Genomic DNA, 16,001 nt, shown 5'->3' on the forward strand with positions numbered 1-16,001 from the left:
AATCATATCGCCCATAGGAAATGAAAAGAAGGAAAAGCAAAGAGATTGGTTGTGGCAGAAGAAGTAAGAAAGTTTTTTGAAGTGAGGTTCATCTAGGAGATCCAATATTCCATATGGTTGGCTAACACAATGATGGTAAAGAAGAACTCGGGGAAATGAAGGATGTGTGTGAGTTTCTCAAACCTAAATAAGGTGTGCTCTAGAGATCCATATCCAGTGCCAATTATTTGTAGGCTCATAGATGGCACTCTGGTTTCAAAACATTGAGTTTCATGAATGCCTACTATGGGTACTACCAAATTAGGATGAGCCCCATCGACGCCTGTTGAGTGCTAAATTGTTGTGAACTTAAATGTGAATAATTAGCACTCATCGACTTAATTCGTTTTCTTTTCATCAATAAACCTCAACTTTAGTGTATATTTGGTATAGTTTACATTATAGTGTATATATTGTGTTATCGTGTAAATATCATTGAGTTTAATTGTTTTTATCTCATTTTTTGTAGGTCTTCAAGCAATGATATTTTGTCATTGTTAAAAAGAGTATTGAATATGATTTCAAACACTTTGAACCATGCGCAAATCGGAGTTACGGTTCCCAAGTTATGACGAAAATAGTACTGAATTTTTGATGTTTGCTTCTGGTGAAGTTCGTCAGGCGAATCTATTTTCGTTGGGCGAAGCAAGAGCGACCGAGAAGCGTGGAAATGCACCCAAAAGCGTGAAAATTGCTGTTTTGAGTCGTCGGGTAAGTCGTTGGGAGAATCAGTATGGACAAAAACACATTAAAAAGACAAAAAATAGGCATTTTTTAGGTATGGGTTGAGTATTTTTGGTCTCAATTTATCAAACTCTCATTTTTTTAGTTAGATTAGCTTAGAAAACAACTACGGAGCTTGCATACGGATGATCAGGGGTGGATTGATCATCGATCGATGTTGACAAACCGGGAGATTTTTGGTAGCTTTCCATTGTTCACATATGCTGGAGACCACAACTCTTGTTCTAAGTGAATTTTACTACGCTTAATCTTTTGTTTGTGTTGACTATATGAGGCATGAAAAAGGATCAAGGCATTTTGTTTCATTTTAAGCACAACTACCCTTGCCAAATAGTCATGTCACCTTGTGAGTGTGTGATTAATTGTTAACCCCCTTTGAGCTTTTGTCAATTTCCATGTTGTTTGAACTTGATGCTTGCCTGTGAGTATGTAGTTTACTTTTTGTATGAATTTTGATTGTTGATTTTTTTAAGCCCTCAACTTTGTGTTGTTGTATGAATTTTTACTTTGCCTTAGAAAACATGGAGTATTCACATAATGATACGGTTGAATTCAAGTTGGGGAGAAAATTGATTGTGTACGTATGGGTTGATTGCTATGTGGTTGAAAAAAGAAAAGAAAAAAAGGTTAAATATGTTTTTAGTCCCTATAAATATGCGACATTGCATTTTTAGTCCCTATAAAAATTTTCTTCAAAGAATGGTTCTTCTAAAAATTTTATGCATGCAATTTCAGTCCCTGCTATTTTCTATAATTTTAAAAACTGTTTAATTACCCTTTATTTTTTTAATTTTTGAATATTTTTTTTATATATGTTTAGAATAGTGTAAAATATTTATTTACCAAGTTTTAGAATTTTTAAACACGAGAAGAATTAAATATGAATTATTTAAATTTCAAAAAATAATGATAAAAGTAATGAAAATCTCAACTTAGAAATTAAATTTTGAGTTTCTTTTTTTCCAGGAACTTTTTAAAACATTATGAACATGTCTGCAAAATAATCATTCTAAAATACACATTGGTTTGACAGTAGGGACTGAAACTAGGTGCATAATAATTTTATAAGGACCATTCATTGAAGGAAAATTTTATAGGGACTAAAAATGCGGGGTCACATATTTATAGGGACTAAAAACGTATTTAACCCAACAAAAAAAATAAAAGGGAAAGAGAAAGAAAAGAAAAGGAAAGAAAAAAATGAAGAAAAAAAGGTTTTGACAAAGAAAAACAAAAAATATCCCAAATAATTGTGTGAAGTGCTTCAGTGTGAAATTTTGGATTTTGAAGATGTTTAATTGGAATTTTGTGTTTGAATCTTTGGTGAACTGATCACTCCCTTAGGTTTAGGCAAGCTTTTGTTTCAATTAACCTTAGGAATTATCTCTTGTTTGTTCATCCGACCATACTACAACCTTGAAAAGCCCTTGTGATTCTTGCCTTTGTGTTTTCAACGTGATTTTTGGATGGTTGCCTAATTTAATCTATTGTTTGAAAGATTGTTGGATGAGTGAAAATACTCCACTTTTGTCTGTTTTTTCATCTATCGATGATTGTGTGCTAGGTATGATTCATTTGTGTACTAGTGTTGTTTTAAAATGTTTGGCATATTTTTTGTATTTGGCATTTGTTTCGTGCTTATGTTATCGTCGTAGTTTAGTGGTAAGTATTTACTTTGTGTGTATCGTTTTTCATTTGAGCCATGCATTTGTTTCTGTTTTTCAAAACTTGTTAATTCATGATTTTTAGATTCTTATTTAGGAACAAACATGTTTAAGTTGGAGTGAGTTTGTTCAATACAAGAAAACTGGTTATTAGCTGGGTGAGTTTGCCAGGTGACAAACACTTCATAAATTATTGCAGTTGTAGGGTGTAAACCACCTCGCAACCCAGTTTTCTATAAAAAAAATTTTTTTAATGTTTTTCCATCTCGCAACCGAGGGAGGGAAGTTTGAAATTTTGGAAAAAAGTTGCAGAGTGTTAAACACCCCACAACAAGATTTTATAAAAAGTTATTGGAAAATTAAATATTACATTTACTAAGAAGTCAGGGTGGCAGGTGACCATTTGTTGATTTTACTGACACAAAAGTTGCAAAATGCAAACCACCCCGCAAGTCTCAACGCCATTTTACGTTGCGAGGTAAGAACCACTTCGCAAGTTTTTTTTTTTGAAAATTTTGGACAAAAAAATTTGACAATTAATGATGGTACATAGTGGTAGGTACATGTGTCAGACACAGAGGTTGCAGGGTTAGAAGCACGCCGCAAGTGTCAACAAAAATAAAATTTGCTGGGTATTTCTCACCTCGCAAAGTTTCTTTAATTACCTTTTCATTTCCATCTCCCACATTCTCATTCTCTTTTTTTCCACCCTTTGAGGAACCAGCCACCTCCCACACTTGATTCACTCAAATCAGAAAAAACAAAACAACCACAAAACCATTAACCCAACAGGAACCCTAACCCCCATTTCATTATTACGAATCAGAAAACAAAAACTCCCAACTCACCCTCCTCCATCCGACGATGTTATCACGAATCTTCTCAACCTCCTCATCCACCTCACCCTCCTCCAGCCGACGATGTTCTCCCACCAGCCAACCTCTTTCGACAAACTTTCGCATTAGAGATACCGATATTCCTCATATAGGCTTTAACTTCCTATTCATACTCCTTCTGTCTCCAGCGACGATGTAGTTCAAGTGATTTTTCATTTTGATTTCATCAATTTTAAATCCAATTAGGCTATTTGTGAGATATTGGATCGAACTCTAGTATGGCCGAAGGGTAGCTTCTTGGTTCGACAGGGTTAAGCATGAAGTCGAAGGTTGTTCACATGCTTGTGTCGAAGATGCTAGGGTTGTTAGCATGTTAAATTAGATTTTAGTGTTTAAACCCTAATTTGTTAAGTTAGCTTGTTTATTAAGTTGGCTTGTGTAATGGGCCTTGTGGAAAAAGCCCATTAGTTAGTATGTTAGGTTTTATTATAAATAGCATACTAGTCTCTCATCATTGCTAAGCTGCAAATCCTAATTAGGGGTGAGAGAGGTTATTTGTTATTCTTGTAAACTTGTAATCTTGTTTTAAGAGAAAGTAAAAGAATAGCAGTTATAACCAATATTTGTGTTCTCCTCTTCTTCCTTGTCCTTTATTCTTCCCTTGTATTATATTGTTCTTGGCATTGAATTCACAACAAATTGGTGTGGTGAGCGTGGAGAAGATGCCTTCAACAAAGTATGAGATTGAAAAGTTCACCGGAGTGAATGATTTCGGTCTGTGGCGCTTGAAGATGAAAGGCCTACTGGTTCAGCAGGGTTGTTTGGAAGCGTTGAAGGGAGAGGCAGCCATGAACGCAGAATTGACGGCAACGGAGAAGACGAATATGATCGAGAAAGCACACAGCGCAATTTTGTTGAGCCTTGGTGATAAGGTTCTCCGGCAGGTATCAAAGGAGACGACGGCATCAGGGTTATGGGTGAAACTTGAAAGTTTGTATATGACCAAATCGCTGGTAAATCAACTCTACCTGAAGCAAGCTTTGTATTTATTCAAGATGATTGAAGACAAAGTGTTGGCTGAGCAATTGGATATGTTCAACAAGCTGATTCTTGATCTTGAAAATATTGATGTGAAGATCGATGATGAAGATCAAGCGTTGTTACTATTGTGTTCTTTGCCTCGATCACATGCTCACTTCAAAGAAACTCTCCTGTATGGAGGGGAGTCCCTGACGTTTGAAGAAGTTCAATCAGCCTTGTACTCTAAGGACTTGAATGAACGAAAGGAGCATAAACCTTCGACTGTTGACGAAGGTTTGGCCGTTAAAGGAAAACTCTTACGAAAGGATGGTAAGTTCGACAAGAAGAAAGGCAAAAGTCAGTCAAAGTCTTACAGTGGAGAAGCATCTGGCATTCGATGCTACCATTGTAAGAAGGAGGGTCACACAAGAAAGGTGTGCCCTGAACGCCTGAAATATCATGGAGGTAAGGATAATGGCAACGCTGCCATTGTTCAAGATGATTTCGAATCATCTGATGTTCTTGTGGTTTCAAGCAGTGACTCTAAGAAGGAGTGGATTATGGATTCAGGTTGCACTTGGCACATGACTCCAAACAAAGACTTGTTCGAGGAATTATGTGACCAAGATGGTGGATCAGTATTGCTGGGAAACAACAAGGCTTGCAATATTGCAGGTGTTGGATCTGTGAGATTCAAGCTCCATGATGAGTCAATAAGGTTGTTGACTGAAGTCAGGTATGTTCCTGATTTGAAGAGAAATCTGCTTTCTCTTGGTGAATTCGACAAGAAAGGATATGTTTTCCAAGGAGAGAAAAGTATCCTAAGAGTCATGAAGGGTTCGAAGGAAGTCTTGAGAGGCGTGAAGAAACAAGGCTTGTATACCCTTGAGGCTGAAGTTGTAAGTGGTTCGACAAATGTTGCATCCACGAAACCTTTGTCGAAAACAGAAATCTGGCACATGAGATTGGGCCATGTCAGTGAAAGGGGTCTGGTCGAATTAGGGAAACAAAATCTGCTTGGTGGAGACAAAGTCGAAAAGCTGAAGTTTTGTGAACCCTGTGTACTTGGAAAATCTTGCAGAGTGAAGTTCAACAAAGGCAAACAAAGAACACATGGATCCCTTGATTACATCCATGCTGATCTTTGGGGGCCAGCAAGGTGTCCATCACATTTAGGAGCAAGGTATTTTCTATTCATAGTAGATTATTATTCCAGAAAATTATGGGTATTCATCCATAAGACTAAGGATGAAACTTTTGAGAATTTCAAAAGTTAGAAGACTCTGGTTGAAAATCAGACTGGCAGAAAGGTCAAGAGGTTGAGAACCGACAATGGCCTTGAATTTTGCAATATGGCATTCGACAGTTTTTGTGCTGCCTCTGGTATTGCAAGGCATAGAACTACTGCAGGTACTCCACAGCAAAATGGTTTGGATGAAAGGTTTAATCGAACTATTTTGGAGAGAGTCAGATGCATGTTGACTAGTGCGGGGTTAACGAAGGTGTTATGGGCTGAGGCTGTTTCGACAGCAACATATCTGATAAACAGATGTCCTTCGACAGCGTTAGATATGAAGACACCTGAAGAAGTTTGGTCGGGACATCCACCAGATCTCGACAAACTGAGAGTATTTGGCTGCGTAGCCTATGCTCACATTAGGCAAGACAAGGTCGAACCTATAGCTCTGAAATGCATGTTCATGGGATACCCAGAAGGAGTCAAAGCTTATAGGCTATGGTGCCTAGAGCCAGGTCACAGGAGGTGTATCACCAGTCGAGATGTAGTTTTCAATGAAGCTGAAATGGATTTTAAGAAAACTGATGATGTTGGTCGAAGTACATAAACATCCGACGAAGAGCTGGAACAGGTAGAGATTCCTGTTGAGGTGGAGCATGTTGATGTTGAATTGCATATCCCTGATGAAGTCGAAGAAGAAGCAGAAGATGTTGAGGAAGTTGAGGAAACTGACGATGACTACCTATTGTCGAGAGATAGGTCGAGAAGAGTCATAAAGGCACCTCAGAGGCTTGGGTATGCAGATCTTATAGCTTATGCCTTAATCTCTGCAAGTGAGGTTCTAGACGAAGAACCTAGAGACAACAAGGAAGTTATGAGGAGTCGAAATAAGACTGAATGGCTGAAGGCCATGGATGATGAGATGAAATCTCTTCATGATAATCATACTTGGGAACTGATCAAGAAACCTGTTGGGGCAAGGTTAGTCAGTTGTAAATGGATTTTCAAAGTTAAGGAAGGAATTGAAGGAGTGACGTCGAAAAGATACAAGGCAAGGTTAGTTGCAAGGGGTTTCACTCAGAAAGAAGGTGTCGACTTCAATGATGTGTTTTCTCATGTTGTGAAGCATAGGTCCATTCGAATGTTACTTGCCATGGTAGCACAGTTCGATCTTGAACTGGAACAGATGGATGTGAAGACTGCGTTCTTGTATGGTGATCTAGATGAAACCATCCTGATGAGGCAACCTGAAGGGTATGTCGAAAAGGGGAAGGAAGGTTATGTGTGCAAGTTAAAGAGATCTTTGTATGGGCTGAAACAATCTCCTCGACAGTGGAATAGGAGATTCGACAAGTTCATGGCACGCATAAGTTTCATTAGAAGTCAGTTCGACCACTGCGTTTACTTCAAATTTCGACCTGGTAATTCATTTGTTATTTTGTTGGTTTATGTGGTTGATATTCTCATAGCAAGCAACGATGTTGAAGATGTGACGAGGGTGAAGGCTGAACTCAATAAGGAGTTCGATATGAAGGATCTGGGAGCTGCTTCCAGAATTCTTGGAATTGACATTCTAAGAGATAGAAAGAAGTCTAAGTTATGTTTATCTCAAGAGGCATACCTACGGAAGATTCTTGAAAAGTTTGGTATGTCGAATTCGAAGCCAGTTATGACTCTAACAAACCCTCAATTCAAGCTGAGTATTGATCAGTGTCCCAGTACTGATGTCGAAAGAGCCTATATGAATAGCATCCCATATGCTAATATAGTTGGTTCTTTGATGTATGCTATGGTCTGTACTAGACCCAACATAGCATACGCAGTAAGTCTTGTAAGCAGGTACATGGCGAATCCTGGAAAGGCTCACTGGCAAGCATTGAAGTGGATTTTAAGGTACATAAATGGGTCTCTGAAAAGAGTCCTAATTTATGGTGGAGCCTTGGGTGAAGATGGTAAAGCAGCAATTGGAGGATATGTCGACTCTGATTATGCAGGTTGTATGGATTCCAGGAAATCTATTTCTGGATATGTTTTCACTATGTTTGGCACAGCAATTAGTTGGAAAGCAACACTTCAGAAGGTTGTTGCTCTATCAACCACTGAAGCGGAGTATATTGCATTAACTGAAGCTGTTAAAGAAGCATTGTGGCTTGAAGGTTTTGCGAAGGAGCTGAAACTTCAAGGTCGAGGTATCACTGTTAAATGTGATAGTCAAAGTGCAATACACCTGTCATGAGCGAACTAAGCACATTGATGTGAGGCTGCATTTCGTCAGAGGAGTAATCGAGCATGGAGAAGTCCAAGTGCTGAAGGTTTCGACTGAAGACAATGTTGCTGATATGATCACCAAGACATTACCGAGTTGCAAGTTTTTCCACTGTATGCAGTTGCTAAAGTTGCATGAAGAAAGCTAGTTTGTTCCCTTGATGTTGTAGAGTTAGATCCAAGGTGGAGATTTGTGAGATATTGGATCGAACTCTAGTATGGCCGAAGGGTAGCTTCTTGGTTCGACAGGGTTAAGCATGAAGTCGAAGGTTGTTCACATGCTTGTGTCGAAGATGTTAGGGTTGTTAGCATGTTAAATTAGGTTTTAGTGTTTAAACCCTAATTTGTTAAGTTAGCTTGTTTATTAAGTTGGCTTGTGTAGTGGGCCTTGTGGAAAAAGCCCATTAGTTAGTATGTTAGGTTTTATTATAAATAGCATACTAGTCTCTCATCATTGCTAAGCTGCAAATCCTAATTAGGGGTGAGAGAGGTTATTTGTTATTCTTGTAAACTTGTAATCTTGTTTTAAGAGAAAGTAAAAGAATAGAAGTTATAACCAATATTTGTGTTATCCTCTTCTTCCTTGTCCTTTATTCTTCCCTTGTATTATACTTTGTTCTTGGCATTGAATTCACAACACTATTGTTAGTGTTAATAAAACTATTAGAAGTTAGTAGTTAATTCCTATTGGAAAATTATGTAGCTACTGTTAGTGTTATTTGACAGTGGGTAAAAGGCTGGTCTGAGATGTTTTTGTTTTGTATTTTGATTCCGTTTCATGATTGGACCATCAACCATGACATATACAATCTTGTTTTAAAATTTCCAATTAGTATACCCAACATAGAATTGCCTCTTAACCATTTGTCTAAGAATGTGAAACCTTTAAGATAGTTCACTAGAAAAGACCTCACAATTGTTCTATACAATCTACTTCATATGTCTTGGCTGATTGGTATAATGAATTTACAGTCTAAAAAGTTCCCTGCAGTGTGTTTTACTGCATAATTCCAATTCTGCAGTTTTGAGACATAGTTTATTGTTTGCAATTGAACTTAGAAAGATGTATTGGTCATAAGATAATAGGTTGATTAAGGTTTGTCTTAGGGCTACTAAATTGTATTGATTCGGATTCCAATATAGTTTTATACAAAATATTCTAAACTACTAATGGTAACAACAAATATATTATTACTATTATGGATGTTTAAATGATATGTAGTGCATGATTTTCCTTTATGGCTCTGAAATAGAAAAGTTTGAATATGCATTGTTCTTGGCTCTTGAATGTTTGAACTTTTGAAATTGAATCTGTATGTATTATTTTGTGCGATTTGAATGTGTGAGCTTGGGGTTGATCTGGATTTGATGTGTGATTACAGGTCTTTTCTCTCGGATGGGTGCGAATTATGATGGCTCGAGTTGAACTGGTACAATGAATTAACTTTGGCCTTGAAGTGTTTTGGCTTGGTATGAATTTGTAGAACTTGAATTGGATGTTGAATTGAACAAACATGCTGGCTTTGGTTTGACTTGCAGGTTCAAGTAGTCTTATTCTCTTGAATTGTTTTGGGCATGAATGCAATACTAATTTTCTGTATATTTTTGGCAGGTAATGTACTTGGCTTGACATATTTGTTTGGCGGATTTGTATTGGAATGCAGAATTGGTTCTGAGCTAGGTTTGAAGTTCGATTTGGTTTGAGGTGAGAATTAATCAAGCTATGGAACATTGAGTGAAGCTATTAGAATGTTATCGAATCAAATTGTTTATTTAGCTCTGAATTCCTCTTATGCATAGTTTCTGAAGTGGTTTACAAATGTCAGCTCTTTTCACACAGAATTACCTTGTGATTGGAGGTTATATTTTCCGCTCGCATTTTCTGTTCATATATAATTCTTGTAGTGCTGAAAATGTAATGACATTCATTAAGATTACAACATCAATAGCTAAATTATGATGTTCATAAATAGTTAGTTTAAATTGTTAGTGTTAATAGTTAAAACTGTTAGTTGTCTAAAACAATTAGTAAGTTGATGAACCATATTTACTAATTAGTACAGCCCCCACATTATAAACAATGCCACTAATGTAGCATTGACCAATATGATTATGAATTATTATTTTCTTTTTTACTATGCTATCGATTAAATTCGTTTGTACATGATTACATTCCCTAGGTTTTATTATTTTACAATGAGTGTAATTAGAACTATTTTTACTAATAACCTTAATAGCTAGCTGATTCAATTACAACGGTCAGCCGCGGTAAAGGATCTGGATTTTGATATTATCTAATAGGGAGTTAAATCTTGTCCAGCCACTGGTTTTAAATACTTACAAAGTGAAAGCTTTAATGAAATCCATGAAAGTACTTTTCAATTCAATCAATGTGGGAATAGGACATTCAGAACCAGCTTTACAATTACTAGAAGCATTACTTGTATACTGGCAGATCAAAGAGATAATCTTAGCTCCAAATCTGGTTCTTGAGTGTCACTTGATTCTGAATTCTGACTGCTTGTGGAACCACTTCTATTGTGAGTCCTAATTATAGATAGATTATTTTAAATTGTGAGTCCTAACCATCTTGTTTTAATTTCTATATTGCAGGAGAAGTGTATATGGCACACACTAGATGATGAGCTGGTTGAGATTAATTTTAGGAAAAGAGCATCTGCACGACTTTCAGACATGCTTAGACGTGTCAGGCTTGAATTTGAAGAAAGAGGGACCAGGCCTCCATGGATGGACGAAAATGTGTTTAAAGAAATACTTGTTTATTGGAAATCAAATGAGTTTAAGAACAACTCTGAAAAAGCAAAGCAGCGTAGAGCATTAGAAAGGGGAGTCGCTAATCATAGAGCCAGAAGCATTAGTATTGCTAATCATAGAACCGAAATGTTATTTTGAATTTAAATATTTTGGATTAATTATAAATTTCTTTATATTAAGTATGAAATGAAATATTTAGAATTAATTATAAATTTGCATTTTTAAATTTTTTAGAATATTTAAATTTTTTATTATATTTATATTATTCTAAATATTAATTTTAATATTTAGAATAATATAAATATATTTTTTTTATTATTGGTATCTCAATATTTGTCAGGTGAACTTCACCCTGCAAGTTTTTGAATATTTAAATATTGTTAGGTGAAATTTACCTAACATACTCCTACCCCTGCTCTAACTCAATTGTGGCACCTTCTTTGAACGAAGTCGTTCCAATCTTAGAAAGCGTGTTTGCGGGGTGTTTTATACCTGACAACGTTGTGGGGGTGAATACCACCTGGCAAAGTTGTGGGGTGCTAATCCCCTTGCAACAAGTTGCGACTAACGTTTTTGCAGGATATTTGGTCAACCCCGCAATTATTGCGTTGCAGCGTGAGTTTTGCTTTTGCGAGGTGAAATTCACGTGGCTAATTGCAGTTTTTTGTAGTGGTTGAGTGCTAAATTGTTGTGAATTTAAGCGTGAATAATTAGCACTCATCGGCTTAATTTATTTTCTTTTCGTCAATAAACCTCAACTTTAGTGTATATTCGATATAATTTACGTTATAGTAGTGTATATATTGCGTTATCGTGTAAATATCATTAAGTTTAATTGTTTTTATCTTATTTTTTATAGGTATAGCAATGATATTTTGTCAATTTTAGAAAGATCATTTAATAAGTTTTCCAACACTCATAATATAACTCGGTCCACAACCTCTCATCCATTGTAACCTTTGACAATTGTAACCTTTGACAACAATTGCTTTCTTCCTTCAATTGGTTCACTCATCCATTGTAACCTTTGACAACAATTGGTTTCTTCCTTCAAGAAAGGTTTTCATAAATTCCTTTTTAATCAGGTTCACTTTCTCCTTCACAGTACTAACTCTTTGGTCTTTAGTAAAAATATCTCAGAACAACTATTTTAAAGGCTTAGATGCACATCTATCCGATGGCTTGACCAGCGGCCGTGGCGTGGAAGTGGTGAAAACAAAACGCTCCATGTAAAAACTTCTCCCTATTCAAAAGTTGTTATCATATTTAGTGATTGATAAGTGTTGAATATAATTTTTATTTACTTTTAATAAGAGCTCCAAATAGAATATTTTCAAGTAGAATGAATTTTTGGGGGAAAATCACGCCTACTATCAAAATAAGCTCATGATTGTCTCAATATTTTTACATCTTCAGCGCCCGTTTTTGCTATAAAGATTTGAAAGTAGTGTAAAAATAATATAACAGAAGTATTATATAACTACATTGAAACTATACAGAGTAGTAGTACCTTTTAAGTTTTCACAAAATGAATTCATGTAGTTAATGACAACCACAGAGATTATTGAATTGTGCATTCAGTGCTATCTTTTGTAGCTAGCTGGTATCACTTGGATCACATGCATATATTGTTATCGTACGGAAGGTATACACTAATACATGTTGAAAAATCTAAGTTGAAAAATTGCAATATACACTAATACATGTTGAAAAATCTAAGTTGAAAAATTGCTATTGCTGGTAGGTTCATTAAGTTGGCATAGTATTAGTACTATTTTACAAAGAAAATTGCTTATAATTGGTTGAACATATCTGTTGACAGAAACAAAAGAGTGAGTTATCTTATGGTGTCTGCACATTAGAATATTCAGACTCCGAGGATGTCCTGAAAAATCCCTTTGAGACTTGGAAGAAAAACAATAACGGAAAGCCCTTCGAGTATAAACTATTATAGTTCATTGTAATTACAACTTCACATCAGCATAAAAAGAACAGGTATTATCAACTTCAGATGAAGAATCAACATAAATATATAAAAGCTTCAACAAACATGTCAAACCAATATAAATTTTATATAAATCAAAATACGAACATTTATCCGAATTCAAAACTAAAAGAAACTTAATCATACTCAATTGCCAAAGTGATTGCATCTCCTTCTACAGTCAACAGGAGGAAACACATTATTATGAAATGTTTAGATGCATAACAGAAGAACAAAGAAAAACCAATAACAAGCAAAAAAAAATCTACAACTAAATGTAATGTTTGGAAACTACGCCATCATGCCTATAAGTCATTCAACGCTTGAATATGTCACTGTATCCACTCCAATTGTACTCAAGCGAATTCCATAGTTGCTTAACTGCCTCCTTCTTCTCCCCAGGCTTTTCTGCAGCCTTTTCTGAGATCACAACATTCTGTTTACTCGCCTCTTTTTCAAGTTCTTCAACTCGCATTATCAACTTATTTTCATCATTCACTTTAGTTCTATAGTGGACTTCCAGCTCCTTCAGTGACGTGTTCAGCTCGTCTATATGATTCTTCATATGTGATATTTGATCGCCCCGCGAGCATATCTCAGTCTTAAGCTTATCAATCTTGCCATTGGCTTCATTTATTTCAATCCTTACCTTGTTTGATTCCATATTCGCAGCTTTTGCATCATTCATCCTTTCACCAAGTTCTTTCTTCAAACAACTGATTTCGTTTTGCAAAAGTTTTACTTCGGCATAATGCAGCTTATTCTGACTCGATTTTTCAGCTCCGTGTAGCATTACTTTTTTTTCTAACTCCTTGTTTCTAGTCTCGAATTCCTCCAGTTTAGAGGTCAATTGTTTTCTCAGTTTTGACAATCTTGCAATATCAGCATCCATCTTTTCTCTCTCCCAAGAGAACATAACCTGAGAATCAAGCAGTGTCTGATTCAATTTTCTCAACTCCTCCTCGTGGTTAATGTCATTCTCCTCTTTATTTAAAACCAAGGCTTCTATGTTGCATTCTAATGCAGCACGATTTTCCTTTGCCTCTTTAATCTGACATTGCAACTGATGAATCATAGATGACTTACTATCAAGTTCCTTTCTTAAATTTGCGACTTCATTTTTTGAAATCTTCTCCTTCTTTTGAGCCGCCTTAAGTTGTTCCATCAAATCTGTAATCTTGTTGGCAAATTCTGATATATGAATATCCAACTCATCAGTTTGTTTTTGCAGCTCCTCTTTTTTCAGACTCAATTCTTCACGCACACTTTCGAGTCGATTCTCACTTTCTGTAATTTGAGTCTTCAACTTAAAAATCTCTTCATTCGAAAGTTCCTTTTGTTCATTCAACTCTTCCGCTTTCAGCTTCAATTCACCGCGGACATTATCAAGTTGATCCGCTTTCAGCTCCAATTCTTCCAGCATATTTTCGATTTGATTCTCACTTTCTTTAAGTTTAGTCTTCAACTTGAAAACCTCTTCTTTCGAAAGCTCCTTTTGTTCATTCAGCTCCTTCACTTTCTGCTTCAATTCTTCACGGACATTATCAAGCTGATGCTTTTTCAGCAACAACTCTTCCCGCATTTTATCAAGATGACCGTTTTTCAAATTTAATTCGCTCTCATAATCAAGATGAACATTTTTCAAGTCCAGCTTCAACTTTTCACGCATCATAAAAAGCTGAGCATTCTTCAGCTTTAATTCTCTGTGCACACTATCAAGCTGGCCCTTTTTCAGATTTAATTCTCCGCACACATCATCAAGTTGACTTCCACTTTCTCTAATTCGATTCTTCAACTTGAAAATCTCTTTATCCGAAAGCTCTTTTTGTTCATACAACTCATCCTCTTTCAGCTCCAATTTTTCATGCATATCATTAATCTGACTCTCACTCTTCTCAGCTTGGACTTTCAACCCTACAATCTCTTGTTCCGAAAGTTGAAGCTTAAAATTGGAAACTCTTAACTCTTCCTCCTTTTCAATGAACTTTTTGAGCAAATCTTCATAACTTCTATTGTCCATCTCCCACGAGAAACCATCATCATTGTTTTCCACACCGACGAACTGGTTTTCTCCTTCCAAATCAGGATAGTTTCCTTCAAGATCAACATCCTGAAGGGATTCCTCAGGCATTACATGGCAACTGGTCACAGATGAGATATCAGTTTCGGGATCGGAAGCCCATGATGACATAGGTGATCCACAACCCTCCTTTATAGAAACCACAGAGCTAGCATCAGAGTCAGAGCAAGAAATCGAATCAATATTGATTGGTTGAAGGTCACATTTCAGCTCGGTAGTCATCTGATTTGGGATCACCCCTACACTCTGTCCATTACAAGGTGAATCACAGTTGCTAGAGTCCTCCATCTGAAAGCTAACAATAAACTCAACGATTAGAACTCAACAATTACAAGAACTACATAGTAGAACAATAAACACCATAAAAAGTTGCAAGTTTTCTATACCAATCAGAAATCAACATGATGTTCAAACTATAATAAAATGTCACGATGATTAAATTAATATAAACACAATAACATGATCAATAATAAACATGTATTGCAATTTGAAACCTACTTCGTGACCCTATTATTAACGTGCATGCAAAATTGACATTATTGCATACATAATAATAACAATAATGCAAAACAAAGTACTCTTGCTATTAAAATAACCATTACGTTTGAAAATTTCACAGCAATTAAACAAAAATTGTGAAAATATGAAGGGATGAAGAAAATTTTCACCTGCTGAGATAATGGAGTTGCCGTGGGGTTTAGAAAAGAGTAGGGTTTGGAAATTGGAAAAGATCTCAGTTTAGTTGATATTTTAGGGTTTATAATCCTTACGTGTTTGTTAAGTATATATTATGGAGGGTGACTACTTCATGACCCAACAAAATAAGTTGGGTAACACTACTCATTATGAGTTGTAAGCCATGCATTGGTTTAAGAAAATATCACTTGACATGTCATTATGAAAATTATATATTATAAATTATGGTATTATACTTTTTAATATATAAATTTATCCAAGTTATTAAATTGATGTTAATTCCCAATGTATAGTTTTAATCAGTGTTTTAAAAATCGGCGGTTGAACCGGGAATTGAACAGGTAATCGGTCTGGTTTAATAGTTGAATCGGGAATATCATCGAACTGGTGTGAATCGGACAAAATCGGTTTAAAACCGCTAAAACCGAGAAAATCGGCGTTTTAAATGCATTTTTTAAAAAAAATTTATTTTAAAAAATTAAAGCGACGTCGTTTTAATTATTTAATGAAAAATAAAATAAAATAAAATAAAAAAAAATTTGTAGATGCGGTTGATTTTGTGACCGATAATTGATATTGAAGAAGGAAATCACAATATTTAAACAGTTTTTTCCTTTCTTAAATTAAATTTAGTAAACAATAGAATTATTGTGTTATAAAT

At 35.6% G+C, this 16,001-nt stretch overlaps 1 protein-coding gene across 1 annotated transcript; it reads right to left on the reverse strand.

Annotated features, from left to right (window-relative positions):
• Nucleotides 1–12,880: 12,880 nt before the first annotated feature.
• LOC131626304 (uncharacterized) lies at nt 12,881–14,932 on the reverse strand. The gene has a single exon (XM_058897135.1). The coding sequence runs from the start codon at nt 14,930–14,932 to the stop codon at nt 12,881–12,883; it is 2,052 nt and encodes a 683-aa protein (XP_058753118.1).
• Between the last annotated feature and the right edge of the window lie 1,069 nt (nt 14,933–16,001).

This window comes from Vicia villosa, unplaced genomic scaffold, assembly GCF_029867415.1.
Source record: "Vicia villosa cultivar HV-30 ecotype Madison, WI unplaced genomic scaffold, Vvil1.0 ctg.000282F_1_1, whole genome shotgun sequence".
Lineage (NCBI taxonomy): Eukaryota > Viridiplantae > Streptophyta > Magnoliopsida > Fabales > Fabaceae > Vicia > Vicia villosa.